General features: G+C 33.9%; 1 protein-coding gene across 1 annotated transcript; it reads left to right on the top strand.

Moving 5' to 3' along the window:
* Window positions 1-12,047: 12,047 nt before the first annotated feature.
* Window positions 12,048-15,915, top strand: LOC141597094 (cytokinin dehydrogenase 3-like). The gene is made up of 5 exons (XM_074417443.1): window positions 12,048-12,802; window positions 13,594-13,721; window positions 14,400-14,702; window positions 14,980-15,245; window positions 15,356-15,915. Exons 1-5 carry the CDS (start codon window positions 12,148-12,150, stop codon window positions 15,648-15,650), a joined length of 1,647 nt encoding a protein of 548 aa, XP_074273544.1. The 5' UTR covers window positions 12,048-12,147; the 3' UTR covers window positions 15,651-15,915.
* Window positions 15,916-27,853: the final 11,938 nt, after the last annotated feature.

Here is a 27,853-nt window from a genome sequence, read left to right as displayed (position 1 = left end):
ATGATCATATGTTTCTAAGAGCAAGCATGTAAAGACGAATTTTAGAACAAGGATAAAAACGATAAAACGGGTGACTTGGGTTGCAAACCAAACCACCATTATCAAAAATACAACCATTATCCAAAATACATTTCCATGTCGAACACGGAAATCAAAAGGTTCTAAAATCCGAAACATAATTAAAATAAGACAATAAAAAGCGAAGCTTCATGGAAGCTATTCCTAGCTTCTCAATGGTTTCTCAAGCTTGCTTTTCTTTTCCCTTGTCCTTGCTTGGTGGAGGCCCTATTTACAATAAAAAGGGATACATTATCACAACTTTGTATCATAATACTATAGTTGAATTAGAAACATAAAAGAAAGGATAGTCATTTACCTACTGGAGTGATCTTTCCAGCCTTAATATCACCAAGGTATTTGGAACAATTTCTTTTCCAATGTCCAACACCATTACAATAATGGCATTTATCAAGAGGACCCTTCTTGATCTTGGAGGTGCTAGCTTCATAAGTCTTAGCTTTGGTGAAAGTGGGAGCTTGCTTCTTACCCTTCTTCCCATTCTTCTTGAACTTCCCCTTGCTTTTGGTGCTAATGTTAAGCACATCCTTAGGTGGGTTAACATTTAACCCCATGTCTCTTTCGGCTTGCACAAGTAACTTGTGCAACTCTTCAAGAGACACGTCCTTGTCTTGCATGTTAAAATTCACCCGGAATTGAACATATGCTTTGACTTTGGATAAGGAGTGTAGAATCCTATCTACAATGAGTTCTTTGGGGATTTCAACCTTTTGAATCTTCAAGGTCTCGACTAGCTCCATCAATTTGAGCACGTGAGGGCTAACCTTTTGGCCCTCCTTGAAGTCGAGATCAAAGAATGCCGCGGCCGCCTCATATTGGACGATCCGCGGAGTTTCTGAAAACATTGTCACAAGCTTAGAGTAGATTTCATTAGCGGTGCCCATCTTAAAGGCTCTCCTTTGGAGATCCGCCTCCATCGCAAAGATCAACACGTTTTTCATTGTGGCGGACTTCTTATGGTAAGCCTCATATGTTTCCCTAGTGGCGGCGGTCGACCTAGTATTAGGTTCGGGTGGAGAGGCCTCGGTAAGGTAACGAAGCTTATCGTCACCTTGGGCGGCTAGTTTGAGTTGGGCATCCCAATCGGAGAAATTTGACCCATTCTTTTCAAGTTTACAATGATACATGAAGGATCGGAGCCATGAAGTATTAGCGAGAGGTGTGGCGTTGTTGTTTGGAGTGGCCATTTGTTATGAGAAATAAAAGTGGTCTACAAAACAAAATATAGAAGGAATAAAACATATGTCGTTTTCAAAATAATAATAATACTCGTAAAATTTAATTAAACAAGTTTTATTGCATTTATCTAGTGACCTCTTCCCAACTTGATAAATGATTCCAAGACCCAATTCATATTAACTTGGGCACGGTGTGGCCGATGAATCCCTTATCAATACAACTCGGTGGATTAAATTTTTAATCGATTCTACTTTTAGAACTCTTGGTCGATAAAATTACATTAAAATTTTATCTTTAGCCCAAAACACATCCGACAAGGGCACGATGTGGCCGATAAAACCCTTATCAAAAACTTTTGTTGAGTTCAATCCATATTTCGAATAAATGTGTCCATGATCCAAACCCATATTAACTTGGGCACGGTGTGGCCGATGAAACCCTTATCAACATGAATTCGGTGGATAGACATTTATCACCCACTTCCCCTACGTAACAAGGTTTGTACCCCGGTGTGGCCGAGTGCACTCCCTCACGAAATAGGTTTTCATGGTTTCTACTCTTTGGTAAGGCTATGTCTCAATTGTTTATTTTTAGCGAGAGGTCATGTCAATTTATTATCTATCACGTTTTAAGTGAACTAAAGCGGTGAACTACGATAATTCTAATTGACACGGTCGATAAACTCGATTAAAATGACAATGCATGTTTTAGTTATGGCGATTTAGCGATGCATGCAACATATAAATAAAATGCAAAACATAAAATAAATCCTAGTATGACCTTCCTAAAATAGAAAATCTAATTAACTATTACATATTCGGAAACCAACTCCATTGGTCCCTTGAACTTCGGTTATGGCACGCATCTCGAGGTAACACCGTCTTTATGTATCGCCTTCTTGAGTGACACCGTCTTCAAGGAACTCCGGAATAAATAAATTACATAACAAATTACATAATTTCCTATTATACATTTGTAATTAAAAATAAAATAAATCTATTAAATTACAAAACGGTGATACGAGATCACAATAAATTACAACCGAATCGATATTCCCATACATTTCGGGTAATACCAATTAAAAACTAAGGCCATACTAAGTAAAATTACATAATTCAAAAATTACATAAAATTAAATTATGACAATCATAAATAAAATGCAGCATTATAATATGTATGAACATGCCCAATTTTATGCCCAATTTTATGCTAAATCGCCTTTACACGGTTTTTATGGTTTTGCGTGATTCAACGTTCTATAATCACAAAAATTGCATAAATTCATATTTATGCACAAGTTAATTACCCTAACCTCTTAGGACTCAAAATTAGTCTTCACTAACTATTTGACTATAATTAACTCATATTTCTTAAAATTGTTCATTAATGGACTCAAAATTACAATAAAAATGCTATTAACTTCAAATAAATCACCAAAATTCAAATAAATTCAAAATTTGAAATTTAAACTCATGAACATTCTGGAAAAATACCATGACACTCATAATGTTCAAAAACTTAGGTTAAAAATTTCGAAATTTATCGGGAAAAACAATGTTGCGGTTTATCGGATTTAACAAATATAATCATAAAAACATGAGAAAAATTATATTTATCAACTTTTCAATTTTAGATCTGAAATGGGTAATAAAATGCAACATATGACGTTTTTTCTTAGTCATGGAGTATGTTTTAGCAATTATTCACTAATTAAGTCACTATTTATGCTATTTTTCATCAAAAATTCATAAATCATGCATTAAAACTTCAATATAGCCTATTATTTTACACACATCTTGTAAAATTGCATGTGACAACATACTAAATTTCTATGACCATATTCGAAATTTATCTCATATTAACCTATTTTTCATCTAAATCTGATTTTTATCATGAAAAATCCATATTTCAAGCATAAAAACTCCAAAAATTATGAAAATTTACAGGTCATCTCAAAATAATATATGTGATAACATATCCAAAAATCACTGGAAAATTCGAAGTTTAGCTAATTTTAGTCCGAAAATGACATTTTAATCATAAAATCATATTTTTAATGTCATTATTATATAAGATGAACAATAAAATCAATAAATTAACCAAAATATCCTAAAAACATTTTAGGACCAGAAACTTTAACATGCATAATTATATTTCGTGATATATCATAATAACACAAATTTACAAGTTTTATATGTTAATTGTATAACTCGGAAAAACTTTAACCGATTTGCATGCAAACAACCAAGGCTCGTGATACCGCTTGTTAGAAATCTATATCTCTTTACTCAACATATTCATATATGTTATGATTTTAATTTAGTCATAAAAATAAAAGGTGATCTTATGCATGCAAACTATAAGTAAAATAAAAAAGAAATCTTCATTCTTACATTGATGTTTCGGATTAAAGGGCACAAGAGAGTTCTCCTACTCTTTTGTTCTTGAGCTCTCCTTAATTGGATGAACAAGGATTCAAGAAGAGAATCCCTCCCAAGGTATTATACCCAAGGTAACAACTTAATAAAATTAATATTATTATTACTAGAACAATATTAATTTTGTATAAAATTGAGCCAAAAATTATTTTGTCTCTCAATAATTTCGGTTGAGAGGAAGGGAGAAGGAGGAAGATTTTTATCTCTCTAAAACTCTTATTTTAGATGTTGAATGAATAATATAAATCACTAAACTTGCATGTAGTGAATTAGATGATGAAATGAGCAAAAGACCCTTGGCCTTTTGACTAGGAAAACCGGGTAGGAGGGGTTGGGTATGGCCAATGCATGGCATTTTCTCTTACCCATAAAAGTAGGCATGTAAGGCTATAAGTTAGGGCTTATGATTATGCCTTCCACTTAAACATTATTAACACAAATATGCCTAATTATCCCTCCTTATTTTCGGCACATATGAAGGTAAAATGGGTTCCATTTTATCCTTGTCAATTTGTCACATGTCATGTAAAATTGTTATGTATTTTTAACATATTAAAAATCAACGCATTAATAAAAATACGTCATATACAAAATCGACTTAGTAATTCATAATTACTTGTACCAAAATAATTTACCAATTATAAATCACAACATCTTGTATTTATAATAATTTATTCATTCAAATGCAATTGTTTCCTTAAACAATAATTTCATCTAAGTAATAAAATTATTCGATTACTTAGACCGTATCTTATTTAATCAAATTACAATGAGACACGTAAATATTACTTCCAAAATCGTCCGTCAATTTTAAGTAATTTAATTAACCCGTATCGTCATACGATCAATTAAATGATCAATTAAGTGTGTTACCCTTTAGGTATGACCTAAGGGGATCAACTGATCACCACCGTCGCACGACAGTAATGTCAAACTCTAGTCAGCCAATCATTACCGATATGTGTGGACCAGTTGACAGTAAAATATTACTTCCCAATTGTATTCTTTAAAATGAGACTTAAACATGTGATCATCATGATCAACAGGTGTGATCGCATTATTGTCGGATGACACATATTCCAACATCTACTCCATGTATTACGAATTAAATTTTCATTTCAATTGCTCAATAATCTAAAAAACTATATTCCCTAAATTCGAATTTCAAAAGGTTCATAAAATTTTTTAAGTTCCTTATTACTATTTCAAGAATTTGATCCATCTCTTGTTATACTTATGTCCACGATCCTATATAAAAATAAAAATAGTATTAAAGACTATAAAATAATCTATTCCGGTTTTGAAAAAAAAACACATAAACTTAAAAATATACTGATTAGAATTTAGAAACCATACTATTTAATATTTATCTGAAGGATCACTTTCGCTTCCTTTTAGTACGCTTCCTTTTAGTACATGCCTTGATAATAGTTCATATGAATGAAAAAAGAAAAATATATGTTAGAGATGATTATACTCATGAATACAAAAATACAAATTCAAATAGGTTGATCGGGAAAGCATAATAGTAAAATTACACAACAATATACGCTTAATAACAAATTTAAAGAAATATTATAAGATCTCTATTTTGAGATCAACGATCATCTTATAATGGTTAAAAAAGCATAAACCACTTTAAAAAGTAAAGTAAATTTTATAGAAAAACAATCAAAAGGTGGAAGTTGGAGAAAACTTAAATTGGAAGAGGAAATGACCTAATTAAAATGATTAATTATTGTCATGATGGTTCAAAAAGTAAATTGTGAAATTTTAAAGATTTTTCATTCAATTATTTATACTTATTTATTTACCATTAATTATGAGAGTAGGTTTTTTTTTTAGGAAATTATGAGAGTAAGTTTTATGTATTATTCCTGTTTTGGGAAAAAAAAACACATAAACTTAAAAACATACGAAGTAGAATTTAGAAATCATACTATTTAATATTTACCCGAAGGTTCACTTTCGCTTCCTTTTATTACATGCCTTGATAATAGTTCATATAAAATGAAAAAGAAAAACATATGTTAGAGATGATTATACTCGTGAATACAAAAATACAAATTCAAATAGGTTGATCAGGAAAGTATAATAGTAAAATTACACCACAATATACGTTTAATAACAAATTAAAAGAAATATTATAAGACTGCTATTTTGGGATCAACAATCATCCATTACTTATCAGTTTCTACCCTACGTTTTTTACCTTTAATTTTACCTCAGTTTCGTGCCTTTTGTATTTCTTCCCTCTTTAGATTACCCGCGTGATGGCTTGCCTTATCTGTATTCACATACGTTTCATGGTGCTTTAAAGTTGTATAAAAAATACATTGACCAAAAGATAAAACATCAACCTGACAAAAACTTGACAAACGAATCAAAACATTGTCACATGTAAGTCACTTAAATTAAACCAATTGGAAAACATGAATTCAAATATAAAGCAAACGATTCATAAAACCAACAACATAACAAATTAAAATATATTTTATTGGACACAACAATAACAATAACAACAACAGCAACAGCAACAACAACAACAACAACAACAACAACAACAATACTCGACAATAATACTCAATATAATCAAATAAATAAATTAAACCATAAAATACAATCCACAGCTTAGAAACTCATGACAAATGGGCATATTTTAAATAAATAAAGTGAATAGAAACTATTATAGGTATTGTAGGTTTTATAGTAATTACACAACCATAAATTCCTATATTTTAATTTAATTTTTAATTTATTTTGTGGTATTATTAAATTAGATAATTGATAGCCGATGACCTCAAGAGATGAATTAAATAGGACAAAATGTTAATGAAAATTATGGGTGTTGAGTAATATAAGGAGTTTTAATAAAATTATTAACATATTATATTACAAAAATTAATTAAATAGGAAAAACTTTTAATTAATAATTTGATGTGTGTTAAGTATTATGAAGAGTTTTAATCAATTTATTACCATTTTTAATTTAAAAAAATAGGAAAATTTTAATAATGGTGGGTGTTCAGTAATACGAAAAGGTTTAATTAATTTATTAACAAGTTTTATTACAAAAATTTTAAATACAATGAATTAAATAGGAAAATGTTAATAATGGTGAGTGTTTAGTAATATGAAGAGGTTTAATTAATTCATTAACATGTTTTATTACAAAAAATTCAATTTTAATTATAAATTATGGAATTTATTAACATGTTTTATTACAAAAATTTCAATTAAAATGTCAATATTAATTATAAATTATGAAATTTGATGTAAATTTGTAAGGGTTATATAAATTTTGGAAAACAATATATTTAATATACAAAATTAATTTAAGAATAATGATAATATCCTTTCATATTATAGATATAAGTGAATTAAATTAATTTATAGATAAATGATTTAAATTAATGTCATGTAATAATAAATTGATAATCCATGTCACATTAATTCGCCATGTCACATTAAAAATATGCAACATCACATTTAAATATGCCACGTCACATTAAATTTTAATCTAGGTGGCTTTTTGGATCCTACGTGGCTTTGTCTAAGTGGCGTTTATTTGTCATTTTAGGGTAGCCTTTTAATTATATTTTATAGATAAGTAATTAAAAAATAAAAAAAAAAAAAAAAAAAAATACTCCCTCCTATTCACAATAAACTTCCCTATTTCCTTTTCTGTCTATTCACAATAACTTCCCTATTTCTTTTTTTGGTAAGTGTTTGCGTGGTCCAAATTTAATTGTATGGTGGGGTAGTGTATTTGTGTGGTCCAAATTTAATTATATGGTGGGGTAGTGTGTTTCCTTAATATTTGTGCCAAAATGAAATGGGAGATTTATTGTGAATATGAGGGAGTATTATTTATTATCATGTGGGAATATTGTAAGCTACAATGTGTTATAATTTACCATTGGAGGGCAAAATAACTTGAAAGTTATGTTACGTTGCTTAGAAAAATGATGTGGAAAGGCCAGTTACAAGGCTTTATAGCTTGTCATTAGAGTTGCTCTTAGACATGTAAAATCAACTTGGCTTTTTTCTTCCTTATTATTATTATTTCTTTGTCTCGGTTAATAGTTATTTATTGTTTTTCACACAAAGATTAAGAGAATAAGTGGAAGAGAGTGATTTTGAACTCAAAACCACAAAATCTCCATCTTATGGGCAAACGTGGCCTAGAATTTTATAGAAGATGAAGATATCTATGTAATTCATGAGCAACGAAGTATCAATAAACATAAAACTAATGATCGAAACGGAGAAAGTATTATCTTACCCATAAATCATAACATTTATTTTATACAAATTCTCATTTAAGACGGACACTATACATCTTAAATTTAAAACGCGTCAAATGCATATCAAATCACGTGGCAATAGGAAATTATCTTTATTACCATCATGTGGTAGTACTTGACCTGTGTTAACATTTAAGACCGATACTCCGTGTCTTAAGTATAAGACTTATTGTTGTTTTTAAGGTATTGTATTAGACTTTGTATTGAAAGAGACACAAGATTGAAAATCTTTTGGATGTAGGTTTGGAATCTTGAGCATAATGATGTAAAGAAAAGTGCACTATTTTACAAGTTTATCCAAAATGGAGTTTGCTCAATAAAAAAGTCTTGACGTGATAAAACTGGCACAACATAAAGTATCTTCTTACTTGGTCCTTTCATATCTTTGAAAAAATCCCATAATACTCGTATGTGTTAGGCCTAAAAACGATGTCGCTTTTACGCTGACCCCTCTAAGATCTTCCCTCTCTGCCCAACTAAGATTTCTTCCTTGTTTTCATGCAAAACTCCCCTTGTAAATCTAGGGTAGACTACCATAGAAATTTAAGGTACCCTTTGTTTTTAAGGACATGTTTCATGTGATGCTTGTTCTACTTCTTCTTTTACGTGTGGCAGACTTTTCCATTTTTAGACAATTAAATTGACTCACCATTGTTTTTCCAATGTGCTAGTTGGTCCTTCTATGGCAAACTTGTACTACTAATGCCCATGTCCACAAGTTCGTCTATGGTGGTATAGTGACTAATACGAATTGCGTACCAAGTAGGAGTACTATTTTTCAATTTGCATATTTCTACCCACATAAATAGGGAAGTGGGAAAAAAAGAAAGAAAAGGGAGCGTGAGGTGCGGAAACGTTGATACCTCTTATAAGGAGCGTGAATTCGCTAATGCGATCAAAGTGAGGTGCGGAAACGTTGATACCTCTTATAAGGAGCGTGAATTCGCTAATGCGATCAAAGGTAAATAAATAAAGGAAAAAAATTAGATAAATGGTAAATAAAACAAGTGGTGTCCATGTAGGCCCGAACGATTTTTAAAATAGTGCTAAAAAATAAAGTATATATCGTTTTGGGTTGTTTTTGAAAGTATTTGTCAAAATGGTGTCCACATAGGCTCGAGATTTCAAATCCTGATCGAAATGCGGACAAAACACGCTATTGCCAATGACGTGTTTTATAGTGCCTAAGAAAGAAAAACTTACATAAGAATAAAGGAAACCAAACACGTCATTCCCATTGGCGGGTCTTGTGAAGGAAACACGTCATTCCCAGTGGATTGTTTGCTTCAGGAGACCCGTCATTCCCAGTGACGGCGTGTTTAGTTCCTTGCATTTCGTAAGAGCTTCTGTAAGTTTGTCTTTCTTAGTCTCTATAAACACGTCATTGTTTATTTCGTGTTTCGGGTTTTGGAAAACCCGAACCTACGTGGACGCCATTTAACAAGTACTTTCAAAACCAACCCAATATGATAAATACTTTGTTTTTTGGCATTATTTTAAAAAATCTCTCACAAGTGTGTTTGTAAAAACGAAAATTAAAATAAAAATGCGTGGAAATCAATTTAAAGGTTCAAGCGGCAAAACGAATTTGGAAAACAAAAAGGAGATTATATATATAACCCATATATGATGTAATAATTGTAAAATTAAAATAAGCTAAAATTGATTGGAATATACCACTCCATATCAACTTCTTAGGGATGACCATCACTACCAACATTCTCATTTAAGTGATGACATCCCATGCACTTATTATTTATTTTATTATAAAAGTGGTGTGATATTTGACCCGTCTACAACTTTAAACGGATAGTGTTCGTTTAAAATGAGAATGGTGGTTAATTGATATAGTCCTACACCTCTAAGTTTCATACTTCCTCTATTTTAATGAATTCTATACGCTTGCTTTTGAGGCACTATTCATAAGTGAGGAGAATATCCTATACAACTTCTAATATAAAACATAAAAGATAGTCATATGAGATCTTGTTTAAATTGTCTTACCGAGTACATTATAAATATCAAATTTTTATAATTTTTAGTTATATGTAACTAAAGATATGAACAAAAGAAAACAAGCATTGATATTCATATGTATGAAACAAATATATAGAATTCATTGAAATGGAGGAAGTATATTCTTTAACCTCCGAGTCTACAACTACAAAAGCACACCTCAAGTGATTAAAAGTGCGCAAATTCTCCCTTGTGACGGGTACTATTCCGTCACAAACACTGTTCACATTTGCGACGGGCTAAATGTGACCACTTTTTAATAAAATGTGACCATTTTTTTTAGGTGACATTTTATGAACAGTACTTGAGTGGTTACATTTTATTAAAAAGTGGTCACATTTACCCGTCGCAAATTGTGACTGTCACAAGGGAGAATTGCTGGAGTAAGTGTGAGTGAATGAAGTTATTGCTACCTAATCACGACGTGACAACCAAATATTTGGGTCAGATAATATACCCATCACATGTACATTTTTATGAAGATTCCTATCTACTTTTTTTCAACCTTCTCTTCCTTCGTCTCATTTTACACTGACTTAAAATATTTTATACTTTGCGTTATTTACTTGACTTTCAATCCAACATAGTATATGATTATTAATCTAACCGATTGTAAAAGAGCAAAAGTAACCAAAGTGGCTTGAGTGTAGTGGAGTGCGGGAGTGCCTCAAAGCGTTGCAATGACAACGAATTGAGAGGTCCCGGATTCGACTCCCTACACGGGAGTGCTGCGGTTACATGTCATCCTAAATGATGTCTTACATGGCACACGTGGTTTGCAGGGTATTGCATGTGCCCGGCCGGGGGATTCAACCCCTCGTCACCAAAAAAAAAAAAAAGAGAAGGTGAATATCAACTCTCCACCGATTATAAAATTTTGAGAGAGATTTATCAAGCTAACATTAAGATTTGATAAATATTGTTTAAATGTATATTTAAATTGTCCGTTCTTATGTTAACGCACTACTTTCTAATATATAAAAATGGACTTCAAATAATTTAGTAACTAAGTAATTACTCGGCAATAAAAACTAAAAATAGATTTAAATTATTAAGGTTTTTCGAAAATTGGTTAGCTACCCTTATATTTGATTAATGACTATATATACTCCATTATTTATAATTTGTTTAGACATCTATAAGAAACTTGAGCATTCGGCTTGTGGGTGACAATTTGATTTATGTATGATTAATTATTAGTTGACGATAATTGTATTTTTCATTTTCATTTATTTTTGTGGGTAGAAACTTACTCTACATTAGTTTGAAGTGTCTTTTAAGGATTGTTGAATTTAACGTGATCGAAAATTAAGTTAATGGAGAGATATCAAAATAAAATCAATTATATGTAACTAAGCTAATTTTAACCGTACATTTGTAATTTAGACTCGTCGAATTATAATTTGGACTCGATGGTTTGTATCGAGCTCTCCCCCGACCGCCTTCGTGACTTGTAACTATTTGGTTGTTAACACTTTTTAATTTAAGCTCCAATTTAACCAAAAAAAAATGAAAGTATATTTAATTGAATTTAATTTTAGTCTTACTAAAGACGGGTAACATTTCGTCACAAGCTAAAGACGCGGTAAAATGTGACCTATTTAAGATGAAAATGTAATCATTTTTAGATAAAAAATTACTAGAACATACAATTTTCTAAGCTATAACAGGGTGTCATTAAAATGATCACATTTTGATGTTAAAATTGCGATATTTGACCTGTATTCAGCTTATAACGAAAAGTGTCAGTTTTCAATGAGAATTGGTGGTCAATCAAATGACATTTTATATGGTCAAATGATATAGACATATAGTTGAGCATTTTTGCTTTTATTTTCTCTAAGAAGAAAGATCAATGTGAAAGAGGAAAAATAGATGCAATTTCAAAGAAATTACTCGCGCATTCTACTTATTATAGAACAAACGACTCTTAATTTACCACCTTAATAAAATAAAATAAAAATTAATAAAAACTCGACTCGTTTGTGTATATATATGTGCTACTAGCTCTCATTTCATCAACACAACACCCTAGCTCACTCCCTCCTTTCCTCCTAATCTCTCTAACTTTCTTCCCTAAATAATTTAAACATAATTATATTAATTATTAATAAATAATTATCTCTAAAATGGCAAAACTTACTCCCTCTTATTTATGTTATCTCATAATACAATTAATTAGCCGTTTAATCTCAATAATAGGGCTTAAACAAAGACCATGGACAAACATAATTCTCTCCTCTAAACTTCTTGCTCATGAAATTTCTAATAAATTAACCTTTGATGACTCCTCAATTTCCATGGCTTCCATTGATTTTGGCATGTTAGTCCATACTAAACCCGTCGCGGTATTCAACCCTACATCCACACAAGACATAGTTTCCTTAATCAAATTGTCATATAACTCTTCCCTTCCCTTCAAGGTAGCGGCTCGTGGCCGAGGTCATTCATGTAGAGGCCAAGCCATGGTTGAAAATGGCATTGTCATAGATATGACCTCTTTGAGTAAAAATAGTTACAATCACATTAATGATAAAAATCGCGGTAATTGTGGGATTAGGGTTTCATATGATGATTGTTTAGGGTTTTATGTTGATGTTTGTGGAGGGCTACTTTGGATAGATTTGTTACATGCAACATTAGAGCATGGATTAGCACCTATTTCTTGGACCGACTATTTATACCTTAGTGTTGGCGGAACCCTTTCGAATGCCGGAATTAGTGGCCAAGCTTTCCGTCACGGCCCTCAAATTACCAATGTCTATGAACTAGACGTTGTTACCGGTAATTTTTTTGAATTTTTATCACTTTTACCTTCCTCTTTGTGCATCAATTAGTTCATAATTACATAATGTAGATAATCTATTTATTATAAAACTTCCCATTTAAGTATTCTTAAGATGTGACCTTAGGGCACATTTTAGAAAACCGTATTAGTAATTACTAGTACGTGTTAGAAATAATACAAGTTGAATATTGCATGAGTATTTTGTCACATTATTAAATTATGTACGTAGGAGTATATGTATGTTATTATATACAGTAAATTTACATGCACGCCTTAGCTATCTGATTAATACACGTTAAAATAATAAAATAAAGTTATCGACTGTAATTAAATCGAGTAAAGCATTTTAGATTTTATCACATGTACGTATAGTTTTTTCCATAAATACATGGAGTAATAATTCATTGATGATGAATATGTGGAAACATATAAGTAGACAAGAATTTGTCTACAGATCAAAGTACTCACAATTAATCTTATTTGAATTTTAAATTATTAGGTCGTTAACAATTTCTAGGGGTATAATAATAAAATTTGCAACGTATTGAGTACGATAATATTTTCTTTTGCATTTTGTAACATAAATACGTCAAGACACTCCACCAAAAGAAAAAAAAAATACGTCAAGACATGCAAGAAGTTCTAAATTCAGGTGATCTTGTACAAAGATTGTTTGTATGATGTAATATTTTTATTATTTAGGATCATTAAATAAAGTGTATAATATGAGATAAGGTCGCGGTATATCGTATATTAATTAGAGCTAATATTAATTTTTTGGTTGCAGGAAAAGGAGAACTAGTCACATGCTCAAAGACGATAAATTCAGAGCTGTTTAATGGAGTTTTAGGTGGACTTGGACAATTTGGAATTATTACCAGAGCAAGAATTAAACTAGAAGCTGCACCTAAAAGGGTACTTTATTATTCCCTTTATTTAACTTACATCAATTGCTCTTTAAATTATATGATCTGTCATGCATAAAGCTCACGTGCATTCACTTCATTATTATACAATCTTGCTAATAATAAAATAGTAATCAAAAAATTATTATATATATTGCTATCCTGATTAATTACTTTCTAATAATAATAATTATAAACGCGGTTGGATGATTGTGACTTAAATACGGTATCCACTCATATGTGTTTGACCCTGAGCGCACACAATAACTCATGTTTGAGGCTTTAAAAAATAAGATAGACCCAAGTAAGACGGTATAGAAGCTATTAAAACCGATTGTCATGACTTTTTTTTGTAAGGTAAACGAAAGGTTATACAGTTGTCGGTATTGAGTTTTAGTACCACTTTACTGCTTTATCTAGTGGCATTGGTCCTTGTAAATATTACAAGTACTTTAAGCAAACCTAATTAGTTGGTCTGATCGATCATGTCGGATTAAATTAACAAGCGTGTGGCTAGTTATTTAATTTAATAGACTAAAATTATGATGCCTAATACAATAATGTAGTGTCTATTATGTTGTACCTTTATCCATCTTAAAGTACAACTTAATTTAGTCATTTTAATCATTGTTTTAGCATGTAATTATAATAATTTCTGATTGTCGTTTCGAATCTTTGTCGTCGACAGGTGAAATGGGTTCGAATGTTATACGATGATTTTTCGACTTTTGCAAGAGATCAAGAACATTTAATCTCATTGTATGGAGATTATAATAATGAACAATTAAGTCGTGTCGATGGTCTAGATTACGTGGAGGGCTCGATTATGCATCAATTTAGTCCAAATAATTGGAGATCGTCCTTCTTTACACCTAAAGATCAGACCAAAATTACTTCTCTAAACACATCAAATGGCATCATCTACTGCTTAGAAGTAGTCAAGTACTATTATGACTACAATTTGAGTACTCACAGCTCGGACATCGACAAGGTATAACGCGATATATCTTAGTCATTTCGATATTTCACTTTGACTGCATTTTATTGCACGTAAAATTATTTAAAATTTCATGTTGTTTTCGATTTTAACCAAGCTAAGACATGTTGACAATTAAAGCGATGTATATTTGTTATCTCGATATATTTCACTTTGATTGTATTTTATTGCATGTTAAATTATTAAAATTTCAATTTGCCCGTAATTAAAATTATTGTTGTCGATTTTAACCTAGACATGTTGATAATTAATGTGGCTTATGAATTTGTAGGAATTGGAAGGGCAACTAGGGGATTTGAACTTTATTCCTGAATTTATTTTCACAAAGGAAGTATCATTTGTAGAGTTCTTAAATAGAGTAAGAAGAGGAGAGCTAGAACTCCAATCTAAAGGGTTATGGGATGTTCCACATCCATGGCTTAATATCTTCATACCGCGATCTCGAATCAACGATTTCTCTCATGTCTTCACAAAAATTGCTTCCAAAGATAGCAAGGTTTTAGGACCAATCCTCATCTATCCATTGAATCGAAACAAGTATGTACCCGGGCCTGTAGTAGTATTACTGTAAGACTATCTTATACAAGACGTAATTCGTTCACCATACATTAAATTTGAACTAATTAATTTTCTTTATTCTCATGTAGGTGGGATGATAATATGTCAGCAATTATACCAGATGAAGATGTTTTCTACACCGTAGGGTTGCTACATTCGAGCGGTTTCGATGATTGGCAAGAATTGGAGGACAAAAATAAAGAGTTACTAAATTATTGTGATGAACATGGTATCATGATTAAGCAATATCTACCTCATTATAACACTTTGGAGGAATGGAAATCTCACTTTGGCAAAAAATGGAGAATATTTAAGGAGAGGAAGGCCTTATTTGATCCTAAGATGATTTTGTCCCCAGGACAAAAAGTGTTTAATCACTTATGAGTTACGGAGTATGATATTACGGAATAACAACGTCCGAGTATGAAATCTAGTATAATAAGAAGTTTAGATAATCCCTAAAGGCCTTTTGGCTTAAATAATGCAAATGAGGTATTCTTGTTAATGAAGGTATTTAATTTCCTCTAGGAGAGGTTAATAGTTAGTATTACTAGTCAATTGGGTAATTGAGTTTTTAGTGTTTTTATTAGTTGAACTAATTTTGATGTAATAGATTATTGGCCTATAATTATATTATTGAATTTTGATGGTATATTGATTGAGAGTAATTGAACTCTAATAGATATTGAACTCGCGTTAAAAATTCTTGTACGGTTATTAATAAAGTTAGAGTAAATTATTAATAACTCCCTTTTAAAATACACTTTTTAAAACTTACTCCCTTTTAAAAAAAAGTTTAAAAATTACACCCAAAATATTGCAAAAATTTAAAAATTGCTACCAAACCCCTATATTTGCATTTTTATGACAAAAATACCCCTTATTTTTTTTAAAATTTTTCATATTACCACCCAACTCCATTACAACTATGCCCACCTTTCAACCACCCAAGGACTCCACGGCTAACCACCACAATCCTCCGCCAAACTTCACCACCGTACTCGTCATATAAGAAATGAAATAAGGGGCATTTTTGTCATAAAAATGTAAAAGTAGGGGTTTGGGAGCAATTTCTAAATTTTTGCAATATTATGGGTGTAATTTTTAAACTTTTTTATAAAAGGGAGTAAATTTTAAAAAGTGTATTTTAAAAGGGAGTTATTGATAATTTACTCATAAAGTTATTGAAAACAAAATTGAAATTTTGTCGTATTTTAATTTGATGAACATTTTGCAAGCCCTAGTTAAAGAATATTAGCTTCTAAATTTTGAAATTATATTGTGTCAATCACATGAGAGTTGAGACTCTATACAACATTGACTCCTCATCATCTTTATCTTATTCACTTTGTAGTTTTCACTAGAGGTGGGAAACGGGTCAATCAGATCAGTTTCGGTTCGGGTTCTTTCGGATCGGGTTATTTCGGTTTATCTTGTTTTTCGATTTTAGTTCGGTTCAACTCAGGTTGGATTCAGTTTCCACTTTTAATCGGTTGTAGATATTTTGGGTCGGTTCAGGTTCGAGTCGGGTCAATATATATCGGAGCAAATAAGGTTCGAGTCGGGTCAATATCAAAGCAAATGAGATTCGAGTCAGGTCATATAAGGATCGGATGTCAAGAAGTAATATATAATGTTTTTTTTGTATATATTACAAATAATTTTTATTTTTAAAAAGTAATCTATAATGTTTTTTTTTTGTATAACTATGATATAATAATAATTCATTGAGGTAAAATGGGTGACACTCATGTACAAAAAGACACCTTAGATGTGACGCCTAGGTATATTCGGGTCATTTCGGGTTTAAATGTTGGGTTTCACTCATCATTGTACGGGTTGAAATCGGTTCAGGTATATATCGGTTCGGATTAAAACAATTCAGGTTGAAACGGTTCAGGTTCATTCGATCTTGGGTCTATTTCGGATATTACAAATTCGGTTCGATTTCGAATCAATTCAGTCGATTCTGAGTTGAGGTGAAGTTCAGTTATACCTTTCGGATGTACGGTCAGGTGTCGATTCAGGTATTTTCGATCGATTTTTCGGGTTCGGTATACTTTTGCCAGGTCTAGTTTTCACTCTACTCATCCTACATAATAATAATAATAATAATAATAATAATAAGCATCTCATCCTATAACCAAATTTTTCTCTACTAACGAAGAGATGAGCCTCAATCGTGTATGTAGTGAAGTTGCTTAAATTGATAGGATTTTCTATGGTGTACTTTTGTATTTTCCCGAATTCTAATATATACCCTCGATTTTTAAGAAATATCTAATATATTCTTAAAGTCTATAATTACCACCTAAAATACTCTTAAGTATAAAAAATCGAGCTTTATAATGGTTACATATTGTGGCAAAAAATTGTACATTATTGATGAGAAATAAGGATTATATTGTTGACTTTACGACTTTTGGATGAGTAATCAACCAAAACCACCCAAATATAATACTTGAAATCATAAGCTTTACTCAGCGTTTAGGGTATTTGTAAAAAAATTATTGAGTTCAGGTACCTTGTATGATTTTGGAAAACCAAGGATATATCGTAGAAACAGAAAAAACACATGGCTACACCGTAAAAAATCCTAAATTTATTTAAAACACATTAATACTTGTCTTAATGATTTTCTTAACTTCTTTATTTTTTCTGAAAGGTTTTTTAATTAAAAGTTAAACAAATAATTACGAGGAAGGAGACAATTCTATGGATAATTTTTAAAACTTTTTTTGTTATTTTGAAAGTAGTTTCTATCTAACTATTATAATTTTTTTAGATTAGTATTAAGTTGTACATTTTGACATTGGTGGAGTCAGAATTTCAAGTTAAGAGGGTAAAAAAAAAGTTAAATAGGACGAACAAGCCATGTAATAAGCAAAATTTTAAAAACTTTAAAATCTAAAGTTTTAATTTTTCAGCGGATGCGAGCGCTTCTACTAGCCTCGCTCCTCGCTCCACCATTGCATTTTGGTATGTGAGTTGTTCACTTTAGCTTTTCCGATGTTATTATGATGCAAGTTGTCTTTGAACTTTCAAGTGTATGCTTTAATTCAAGGGTAAGACGATGCTAGTTGCTCTTTAAGCTTTTGTACACCTTTGGGCAGGTGAAGCAATTAGGGTAAGGAATCTTATATTTGGTTGACAATAATGAACATGTTTCTTGCATTACACAGTGAAATGCACAAATGTAAAATGCTCGTATATCTCACAGCTCACAGTCTTTATAAGGGTAACACAGTAACACCCTTTTTTCCTTCAATTGGTCTCCCTTGTGACGGGTCACCATTTGTGGCGGATATTTTGTGAGTTAAAATGGTAACAAAATGGGTTAGTGGAGAAAGGGGACCACATAAATAGTGTTGCAGAGAGAGAAAAAGTGGGTACTTTGTGAGGTTAAATGGTATCCGTCACTCCAAAGTGACGGATATTGTTGGTCACAAATGAGATTTTGTGTTTTTCCTTCTCTAACACAACATCGCTTAGACGTTAAGTTGATGTGAAAAATTATTTTATTAATTTACTATTTCCCTTAGTAAACTTTAACTACCTTCCCTTTTATTTATCAGTGATAAACTCCTCTGTAATATTAATGATAAATTAGCATTGTGTTACTGTTATATACCTAAAATTAAAGTAACAAATACGGAGTAAGGCCACCTAATTGTCAATAGAAGTAATTCCTTAGTTTGTAAAAGAATCATTTCTCCGCTTCTTTCAAATCTAGTTACTTGTTCACGTGTACACATAATAGGAAATTACCGCCACCATACCTATTGGAGACCTAATAATTAACGGTATTCTAGTACGTATTACGAGTATTAAGTTTCAAATGAGATGTGGATATAATTAATTCCTGATTATATCACGTTAATATAACATGAGATTAATGAGTACTCCATATTTACTTTACGATTTGATTTATCAACACATTATATAGTCAATAGATATCTGATAATTTTGGTAAAAGCATATCAGTATATTCGACCAAGTTTCCACTCATATGTCATATACAACTATACAAGTAATCCTGGATACTCTAGTCTAGTAATTTAATTCAAAACTTGAATGTGAATGAAGAGGGATTTTCCACGTTGTGTGACATGTACGTCTCTTGTCATTACTCTTGACTCTTCCATAATATGAAGTCTACGGTCATCTCCACTCAAGAAAAACACAAGTCCATGGTCACTGGAGTAATTCTGTCAAACGTGATTCAATTAGCAAATCTTTGGGACCCATTTTTGTAAGAATTACGAGTCATACACATGACCCATTAAAATTTGAAACAATCCTTAGATTTAGGTTAAAGACTCTACCAAACAGGCCCCCTTAAACTTCCATACCCATAAATCGGATCTTTCCTATATAAAAAAAAAAGATATTCTACATGATACCTAGTTTTATATGATCATGAATTATATACGTGGTTAGAGTTTTTTAGTAGAAAAGGTGTGGTATTCCTTAGAAGAGATACGCATATAGAAACATATCAGAAACAAAATACATCTTTTCTTAAAGATGACTAATTTTCATCGACGACGTTTTAGTAATTATCGACGACGTTTTCATTCCAAAAGACGATAATGCCCTTTGCACATTTGCAATCGTTTCTCTCTCTAGAAACCTTCTCTCAAATTCTAGTAAAAATTAACTAAATTAGAAAAAAAACAACAATAACAATTGACAAGATTAATTAACATGACGGATCCCGAATCACGGGTACGTAAACAACTTAATCGCTTCATTATTTGGATAATTTTCATTTTTTTTGCGCATCGTTAAATATATTCGTTAGTTGATTTACGTTGCATATTGACTTAGTATTAGCAAACATTGCGGTTTTTTTGCGTAAATCTGAAATTTGTGCAACCTAAGGTTCAACCATGGACCAAACGTTGAGATCCAACGTTCAGCCATGGACCAAACATTGAGATCCAACGTTCAGCCATGACCAAACGTTGAGATCCAATGTTTGACCATGGTGTCACGTTGATTCCCAACGTTTGCCATGGTTCAAACGTTGAGGCTCAACGTTTGGCCGTGGTTGAACGTTGAGTTGCAACGTTTGGCCATGGTTGAACGTTGAGTCTCAATCTTTGGGCATGGTCGATTGTTGAGTCTCGTGTTTTAGCCATGGATTAATTGTTAAGTGTCAACTTTCAGTCCGTGGTCGGACTATAAACTAGTTTTATCTTGTTTTGCTTTCGTTTTACGTAATTTATTTAGGTTATGTATCGTTTTAATTGTCTAACTATTGTCCGTATTGCTTGGAACAGGTTTGTGGGAGAGTTTTGGCGAGAATTCAATTGATTAGAGCAACCCGTTGTTCGTGACTACTTCAGATTTCGAGACTCGTGATGATGCTTTCAATTGGGCTAATATTGTTGCGTTCGAGAATAGGTTTGCTTTGGTTGAAGCAAATAACGGAGTAAAAAACAGAAAAGAAAACGGGTTGTTGGCAAGTTATTTTCGATGTAAAAGACATGGGTTACCCCCGCCAACAGATGATCCCGAAAAGCCAAGGAGGTCGCATAAGGGTTCATGCTTGTTCCATATTCGTGTCGTGCAAAATTACGTGGTTAAAAATGATCAAAGTGACGATAGTTTGGAACATTGTAACCTACGAGGGTGGTGGACTACACAACCACAACGTAGCCGTTTATAAGGACGGGGATCGGCACTTCGCGGGATTGGATGCGGAGGAGGAGGCATATGTTAGGCAACAAACTATGGTTGGGGTTCTACCGAGGGATATTAAAAATGGTTTTCATTTGAAAACCCCCGAAAAACCTCAACCGTCAAGCACCCAAATATATAATGAGACAAGGAAAATTAGGCAAGAAGTTAGGGGTGAAAGAAACAACGCTCAACATATGTTGGCTCTAGCGGTAGAAGCGAAATACGTGCATTGGCATGAGAGTAATTCCGAGACTAAAGAGATCACACATGTTTTCATGGCACATCCTGATTCCGTGAAGTTGTTCTAGGCTTATCCTTAAATGGTAATCATGGATTCGATGTATAATACCAACATGTACAAGAATATAGTCATTGAGATGGTTGGTGTCACACCCACCGGCTCGTAGTTCTTAATTGCATGTTCGATGCTTCTTATCGAGTCCGAGGAGTGTTACAAGTGGCTGTTGAAGAAGTTAGGTGATATTTTGGATTCCACGGGAGCGTCCCTTTCTGTTTTTGTCACTGACCGGGAATTGGGTTTGATCAACGCTCTTAATGCAGTATATCCCGGGGTTGATCATTTGTTGTGTTGATTGCATGTGAACAAACCCATCAATGCTAAAGCTATCACTACTTATCGATCAGAGAGTTACAAGAAACATTTCATGACAAATCCAGAATCGGGTTGGATTAATGTGATCGATGCACCTACCGAGCAAGAGTTTCAGCATTGGTAGAGGATCTTCTGTATCAAGTGGCCCGCTTTAGCCACTTATATCGGGAACACTTGGGGTAAGAAAGCGACGAAGTTTGTATTTTGTTATACAAACGAGTGCTTCCATGTTGGTAACACGGCAACTTCCCGTGTTGAGTCGGCCCATTCTTTATTGAAGGCTTGATTGAAAAGCAGTCATCTCACACTTGATACCATGTGGTCCCGTATCCACGACATGCTAGAAGGTCAACACTCCAAGATAAAAAAAAGAGCTCGAATATTCAATGAGTAGACCAAGGATAACATTCTGCACTTTCTCCTTATTGCAAGGGAACGTGTCCATTATGGCCATAGAGATAATGGAGAAAGAACTTTTGAGAGGCCTTGGTTTGGATATCGGGGTAGAGGATCAATTTCCACACGTGCTACAAACAACTCATGGATTACCTTGTGCATGCAAGTTGGTTTCATTGAAGAATAGAGGTACGAGGATCCATCTTGAGGATTTTCATGTCTTTTGGAAGATATTGGTGTATGATAGTCCTCAACAAATGCCGAAAAATGATAGTGATTTGTTTGAGGAATTAGTTGAAGGTGTGAGTAACAGTGACCTGGCTTACCGAAGGGCAATCATAGACTCGTTGCATGACTTCTCATACCCAGAGGACCAAGACATTTTGCCACCCCTATCAATGAGCATCTGAAAGGCCGTCCGAGATGTTCTACAACTAGAAACAAGTCAGGTTTCGATCATGTACAAAGGAAGTTTGGGACACCAAGTACTGAAGGTTTAACAAATGCACCACCATCACAACAAAGACATGGTGATTTCAAATCAGGAGCTCCGTTGGAAAACGGTGGGGTGTTCCTGAGGTGCTGCTTTGGGGTCACTTCGATGGTTGGGTGGATGTTGGAGATGACGGGCATTGTGGGTTACGGGTTATATCTCACGCCCAACGGGGCCAAGAGACAGATTATATAGTTATGCAGGAATGGTGTGTCGGGGAGATGAAGAGCGACGATATATACAGACAGTTGTTCGGAATTTACCCATCATCGACCACCGGTCTGACAGGGTTTGAGTCGGCACTTATACGAGTTGAGTTCTTTACTCCGATTAGTTGTGGCCTGGACTACTGGATGTGTGGTGACAATTTGCTCGTGTTTGCAACGCTTTTCAACTAGACAATATGTGTTATTAGTCATATACGAGGGGAATAGGGGAAGAAAGTTTGGGACGGAAGTTGAACCACTATCATGCCATTGAAGACCCCAATTGAAGACAGACAATCGTGCGGTATTATTGTGTGGATTGTCCTATACCATAACCATTGGATGCGGTTGCATTCTAGAGGGCCCCCCCTGAGAGTTTACCTATGCCACCACTTCATCCCGCTTGAATTGGTTGACCTACCTAGATGCTAGTGCTGCTCACCTAGATACGTTATACGAACAGAACATTGAGAACTGGCAAGCATTCATGGGTTCGACGCCGAGAAGACGTCGTAGAAGGCGAAATGATGATACTGTGACAGTTATCACACTTGACAGTTGTTCGGAATAAAGATTCAAAAATAAAACCGTTCGAAATGCAAAAAAAAAATTATTAAGTTCGTTTGAAATTCAAAATATTGTTACCGTTATAAATTCAAACATTATAACTGTTAGAAATTTTAAAAAAAAATAGGCGTTTAAAATTTAAAAATATAACCGTTTGAAATTCAAAAAATTGTTACCGTTATAAATTCAAACATTATAACCTATTGAAATTTTACAAAAATAAACGTTCAAAATTTAAAAATATAATCGTTTGAAATTCAAAAAAGTGTTGCCGTTATAAATTCAAACATTATAACCGTTAACAATTGGGTATAAATACCCCTTGCTGATGTCCATTCCAATCACAACATCCTATATTATTCACAATTAAAAATCCTGATTTCTCAATTAAATCCATTCACAAGAATATTAAAATGGCCACAAATGCTCAAAAATCCAGAGTGTACCAACAAAAGATCGACTCATTGGTTGAGGATTTACCAGTGTTAGTGGCTCGTCTTGAATTAGTCGTCCGAAGTGACACTGTATTGTACTTGCTTGAGGAGCCGCCAATTGGCTCTCTGTGTAATATCTTAGCCAAAAACTGAGAAAATTTCCGCACTCCTTCCGTTAATGACGTTGTTGTGTCTGCAGAAACATTAACAGAAAAGTTGTGGGAGTATCGGAGGTTGCGATGTGATGTCATCAGATATTTTGAGCGCATACCGACCGTGCTCGATTATGCAACACTTTTCGAATTATGTGTCAGTAGAGTGTTCAACCTCGGAATTCCAAAATCGACATCATAGATATTTATGATCAATATGTTGCTGCTCAACCTGAAGAAATTGAGGCGGAGACGATGTAGAAGTTTTGGAATTGTCATCTTCATCAGATGAAGATAATTAAGTTCGAATTTAAATTCGAACTTAATAAAGTTAAACTATGTTTTAATTAAGTTGTAATTTCAATTTATGTCGTTTTTTAATTTTCGTTAACTAAGTTTTAATTAAGTTGTATCTTCAATTTATGTTTTACTTAATTAAGTTGTATTTCTAATTTATGCCCTATTGTTAATTTATATCGTGTTTAAATTAAGTTGTAATTTAAACACGATATAAACTACGGGGTTGATTAATAAAATGATTACTAAAATTAAATTAAGGAAAGAAAATAGAATTGTAAATATCCATACAAAGAGTTAAAGACCCTAAAATTAAAATAATATGATCCGTACAAAGAGACAAAAACAAAAAATAAAATAAACTGGTAGTCATATATGTCTTCATAGTAGGGACGCATGTCCGCAAACAAATCCTCTAAACGCTCTCTCTCCATCTCTTCACTGGGTTGTTAGAAGATGTTGTTGTTGAATTGACGACTAAGAGTTAGGGCGACCTTCGACTCCATAGAAACTCAACAATACGAAAATGGAGACGGTGTGAGAGGGGATAGAAATAGGGGTGTGAAATCTCCGTATACCAATTCATGTACCCCTGAGCATGCTCGAACGGCATAACTACTTTAGTTGACCGATGCCAGAATGATATGATCGAAGTTGGGATCCCCCGTGTCCTATCGGGCACTTCCCCGAACTGAAGCCTGTAATTCCCATTTGCTGGGCGATACTCAAGAGACGGAATCGACATAGGGTACGAGATAGTCCGACGATAACCAAACTGACGCATGCACCGATCAGGCTGGTACGACTCTACTATATCAAGATGTCTAATAAAACCCGAGTAAAGTGATACTCTACAAGATACCTGGGGACGGTTCCCGTAGGGCAACCATCAGACATGCTCCAACCTAAGATCGTCCAAACTATGGCGATACATATGAAAACTCTCATAATCACCCTTAGCTCGAGGCAAGCGGGCCCAAGCCTCGACTAAAGGTCGGTCCTTAAGTAAGAATCCGGCACCGGGTCAGAACTTGGGAAAATACTCGTATATCCATGCGTGGAGTAACGGTAGACACCCACTAACATCAGTACTATCTCGGCGCGATGCTATCCCTAACTGTCGGTACAAGTAAGCTAAACAAGCGACACCCCGAGCATAAGAATCAACCCGATCAAGACATCAAACAAAAGCAAAAACTGAGCGTTCATCCTATCACCACTATTATCCATGAAAATAGTATGTCCCAATAAAATCAAGAGGTAGGCCCGGAACGAGTCATGCTCGTTGCCTCGCTCAAATACACTCCTCAACTCTATCGTATGAAAACCACTCTTCTTATAGCGCGGTGGTACAACCGCGGACTCAAGAACTCTATAAAACCTAGAAATCTTTCCCCTCAAACCACTATCATCAGCCTCAGCCATACTGTCCACGAAGACGTGCTCACCACTAACAGGTAGCCCAAGAATCTGCTGAACATCATGGAGCATGATACTAATCTCTCCAAAAGTCATATAGAAAGTGTTAATATCCCGGTGCCATCTCTCGATAAAAGCACTAAAGAGGTTATCGTCTAGACCGGTGGTAAAACAATCCCTCAAACCCCAAGCCCGCTCGTCTGGACCCTAGCGGCAACAACCTCATGGAGATATATCTCCCTAATCTCTCTCGCAACTTCCGACCTCTCATAGAACTTGAGCCACGACCTCATATTATCCGGGTTAGGTTCAAACCAACTTTTGAATGCTACGTGTCCACCAAAACTCCGTAAGATGGCAATGTTACTAGGACCACCAAGAACGGGTTCTTTCAGGACCCAAGAAGTATCCCTCTTCGGCCTCCTCGTCCTATCCTTGCTAAAGGACGTCTCTATAACACTCGAATAGCGTCCTCTATGATCCCGAGCCAACTTTTGAGTCAACACTCTCTGGGATGGTGGGTTCCCTACGACCGGATACTCTCCAACATCCCCGTCCTTCGACCCCTTATCTGATGGCTCCTCCTCTCCAACATGCCGGTAACTACCGGCAACCTCCCGTGACCTTGACTCCTTCAACTCACTATGGAAGTGACCGAGAGTAGGCATCATAACCATGAGAGTTGGCTTTCGAAGTGGCGGTGGCTCTGGGTGGGCCTGTTGAACCCGCAAACGATGCTTCGACATCGTAAAAATCCAGTCCGGGTGGCGGAGGCGGAGGTTGCATAACGACCTTTCCTCTCTTATTTCAATCTACCATCTGCATTAATCAAATAAATTTTTTCATAAAACACACTAATCGACTAGAAAACTTATAAATACAAAAATCGGCAAATAATAGCAAAAAACACGGTTTTTAAAAAAAAAATTGAACGAACCATGGACAAAATTTGACATTCAACAATCGACCATGGACCAAAGTTGACACTCAATGTTTGACCACGGACAAAAGTTGAATATCAACAATTGACCGTGGCCAAACGTTGAGATCCAACGTTGTACCATGGCCAAACGTTGAGATCCAACGTTTACCATGGCAAAACGTTGAATCCCAACGTTCACCCTGGTTCAAACATTGAATCTCAACGTTTGGCCGTGATCAATTGTTGAGATTTAACTTTTGTTCCATGGTCTTCATCCCCTTCCCCAAATCGACACCAAACACGCAATAACAACATAAAAAATAGACTCAAATTCTTACCTATTTCGCAAAAAACAACAACCTAATTACAAACAATAATAAAATTGAAGCAAAACCATCCACAACAAGCAAGCATGAACCCGGTTTTGGTCCTTTAACCGAAATAGGGTCCAATTTGAAATCCGTCTAAGAACATGGGGCAATTTATGGCCTAAAAATCTTCTATGATGAGTTTAGATTATTTTTGTCTAAGAGCTTGTGTCTTGGAAAGGTGATAATCATAGGGAAAAGCAAGAAACAAAACCGGATGGCCCAAGCTTACACGGTTTGCAAGAGGAAGGTACAAGGTCGCTTTCAAGTCATTTTCAACCTTCCTAAACTAACCAAGACACCCACAAGGCTTCTTTTTGCTGCTCTACTACTCATATACAAGCTTGGTCGGACCCCTTGATGCTTCCAAAAGAGTTTACTCTATGTTTAAATAATCATTGTCTTATTAGTTTACTTTCCTTGTTTTTTAGCTTTTGATTTTCAACTTGTGCAAGGTCCTTGGGACCAAGCTTGCACGGTTTTTTGTGGGTCTCTATGAGCCCTTAGATTAGTATTTGAATGTATGGTGAGGATTTCTTGACTTGGTCTTTTAAAGCAAGGGTTTCCTCATGAAAAACTCAGATTTGATGAATGATAAACACAAGTTAGAAGCTTTGCTTTCTACTAATCTTGTTTGCTTAGTGCAAGAAAACCCTCTTTTGCTTTGTGCTTAGAGTTGAGTGATTCCATTGCTTAGTGCCTGGATCCCTCTTAGGCTTAATGTAGTGGCTTAGTTCTTAGATTAAGTCATATCCCAAGTCACTCGATTCTAATCATACTTGCAATCCAAATTTCGTACACTGTCCAATATAAATCCGTGTCTTTAAACAGTCCATCCGAGTGTTCAAAACGAGTTCCAAAGTTTCTATCCAAAATTTTAGTCTTTTTATTCACAATAAACAGTCCATTTCACTGCTAAAATCGAGTCTTATTTGTCCAAATATCGAGTCCTGAGAGTTTTGCTTCAGAAATTAACATCATACTAACTAGTTAACAAGAAATTCACAAGAAAAACCAACCTATTTCAAAACT

This window comes from Silene latifolia, chromosome 8, assembly GCF_048544455.1.
Source record: "Silene latifolia isolate original U9 population chromosome 8, ASM4854445v1, whole genome shotgun sequence".
In the NCBI taxonomy this organism is placed as follows: domain Eukaryota; kingdom Viridiplantae; phylum Streptophyta; class Magnoliopsida; order Caryophyllales; family Caryophyllaceae; genus Silene; species Silene latifolia.
This window is presented reverse-complemented; position numbering and strand designations above follow the sequence as displayed.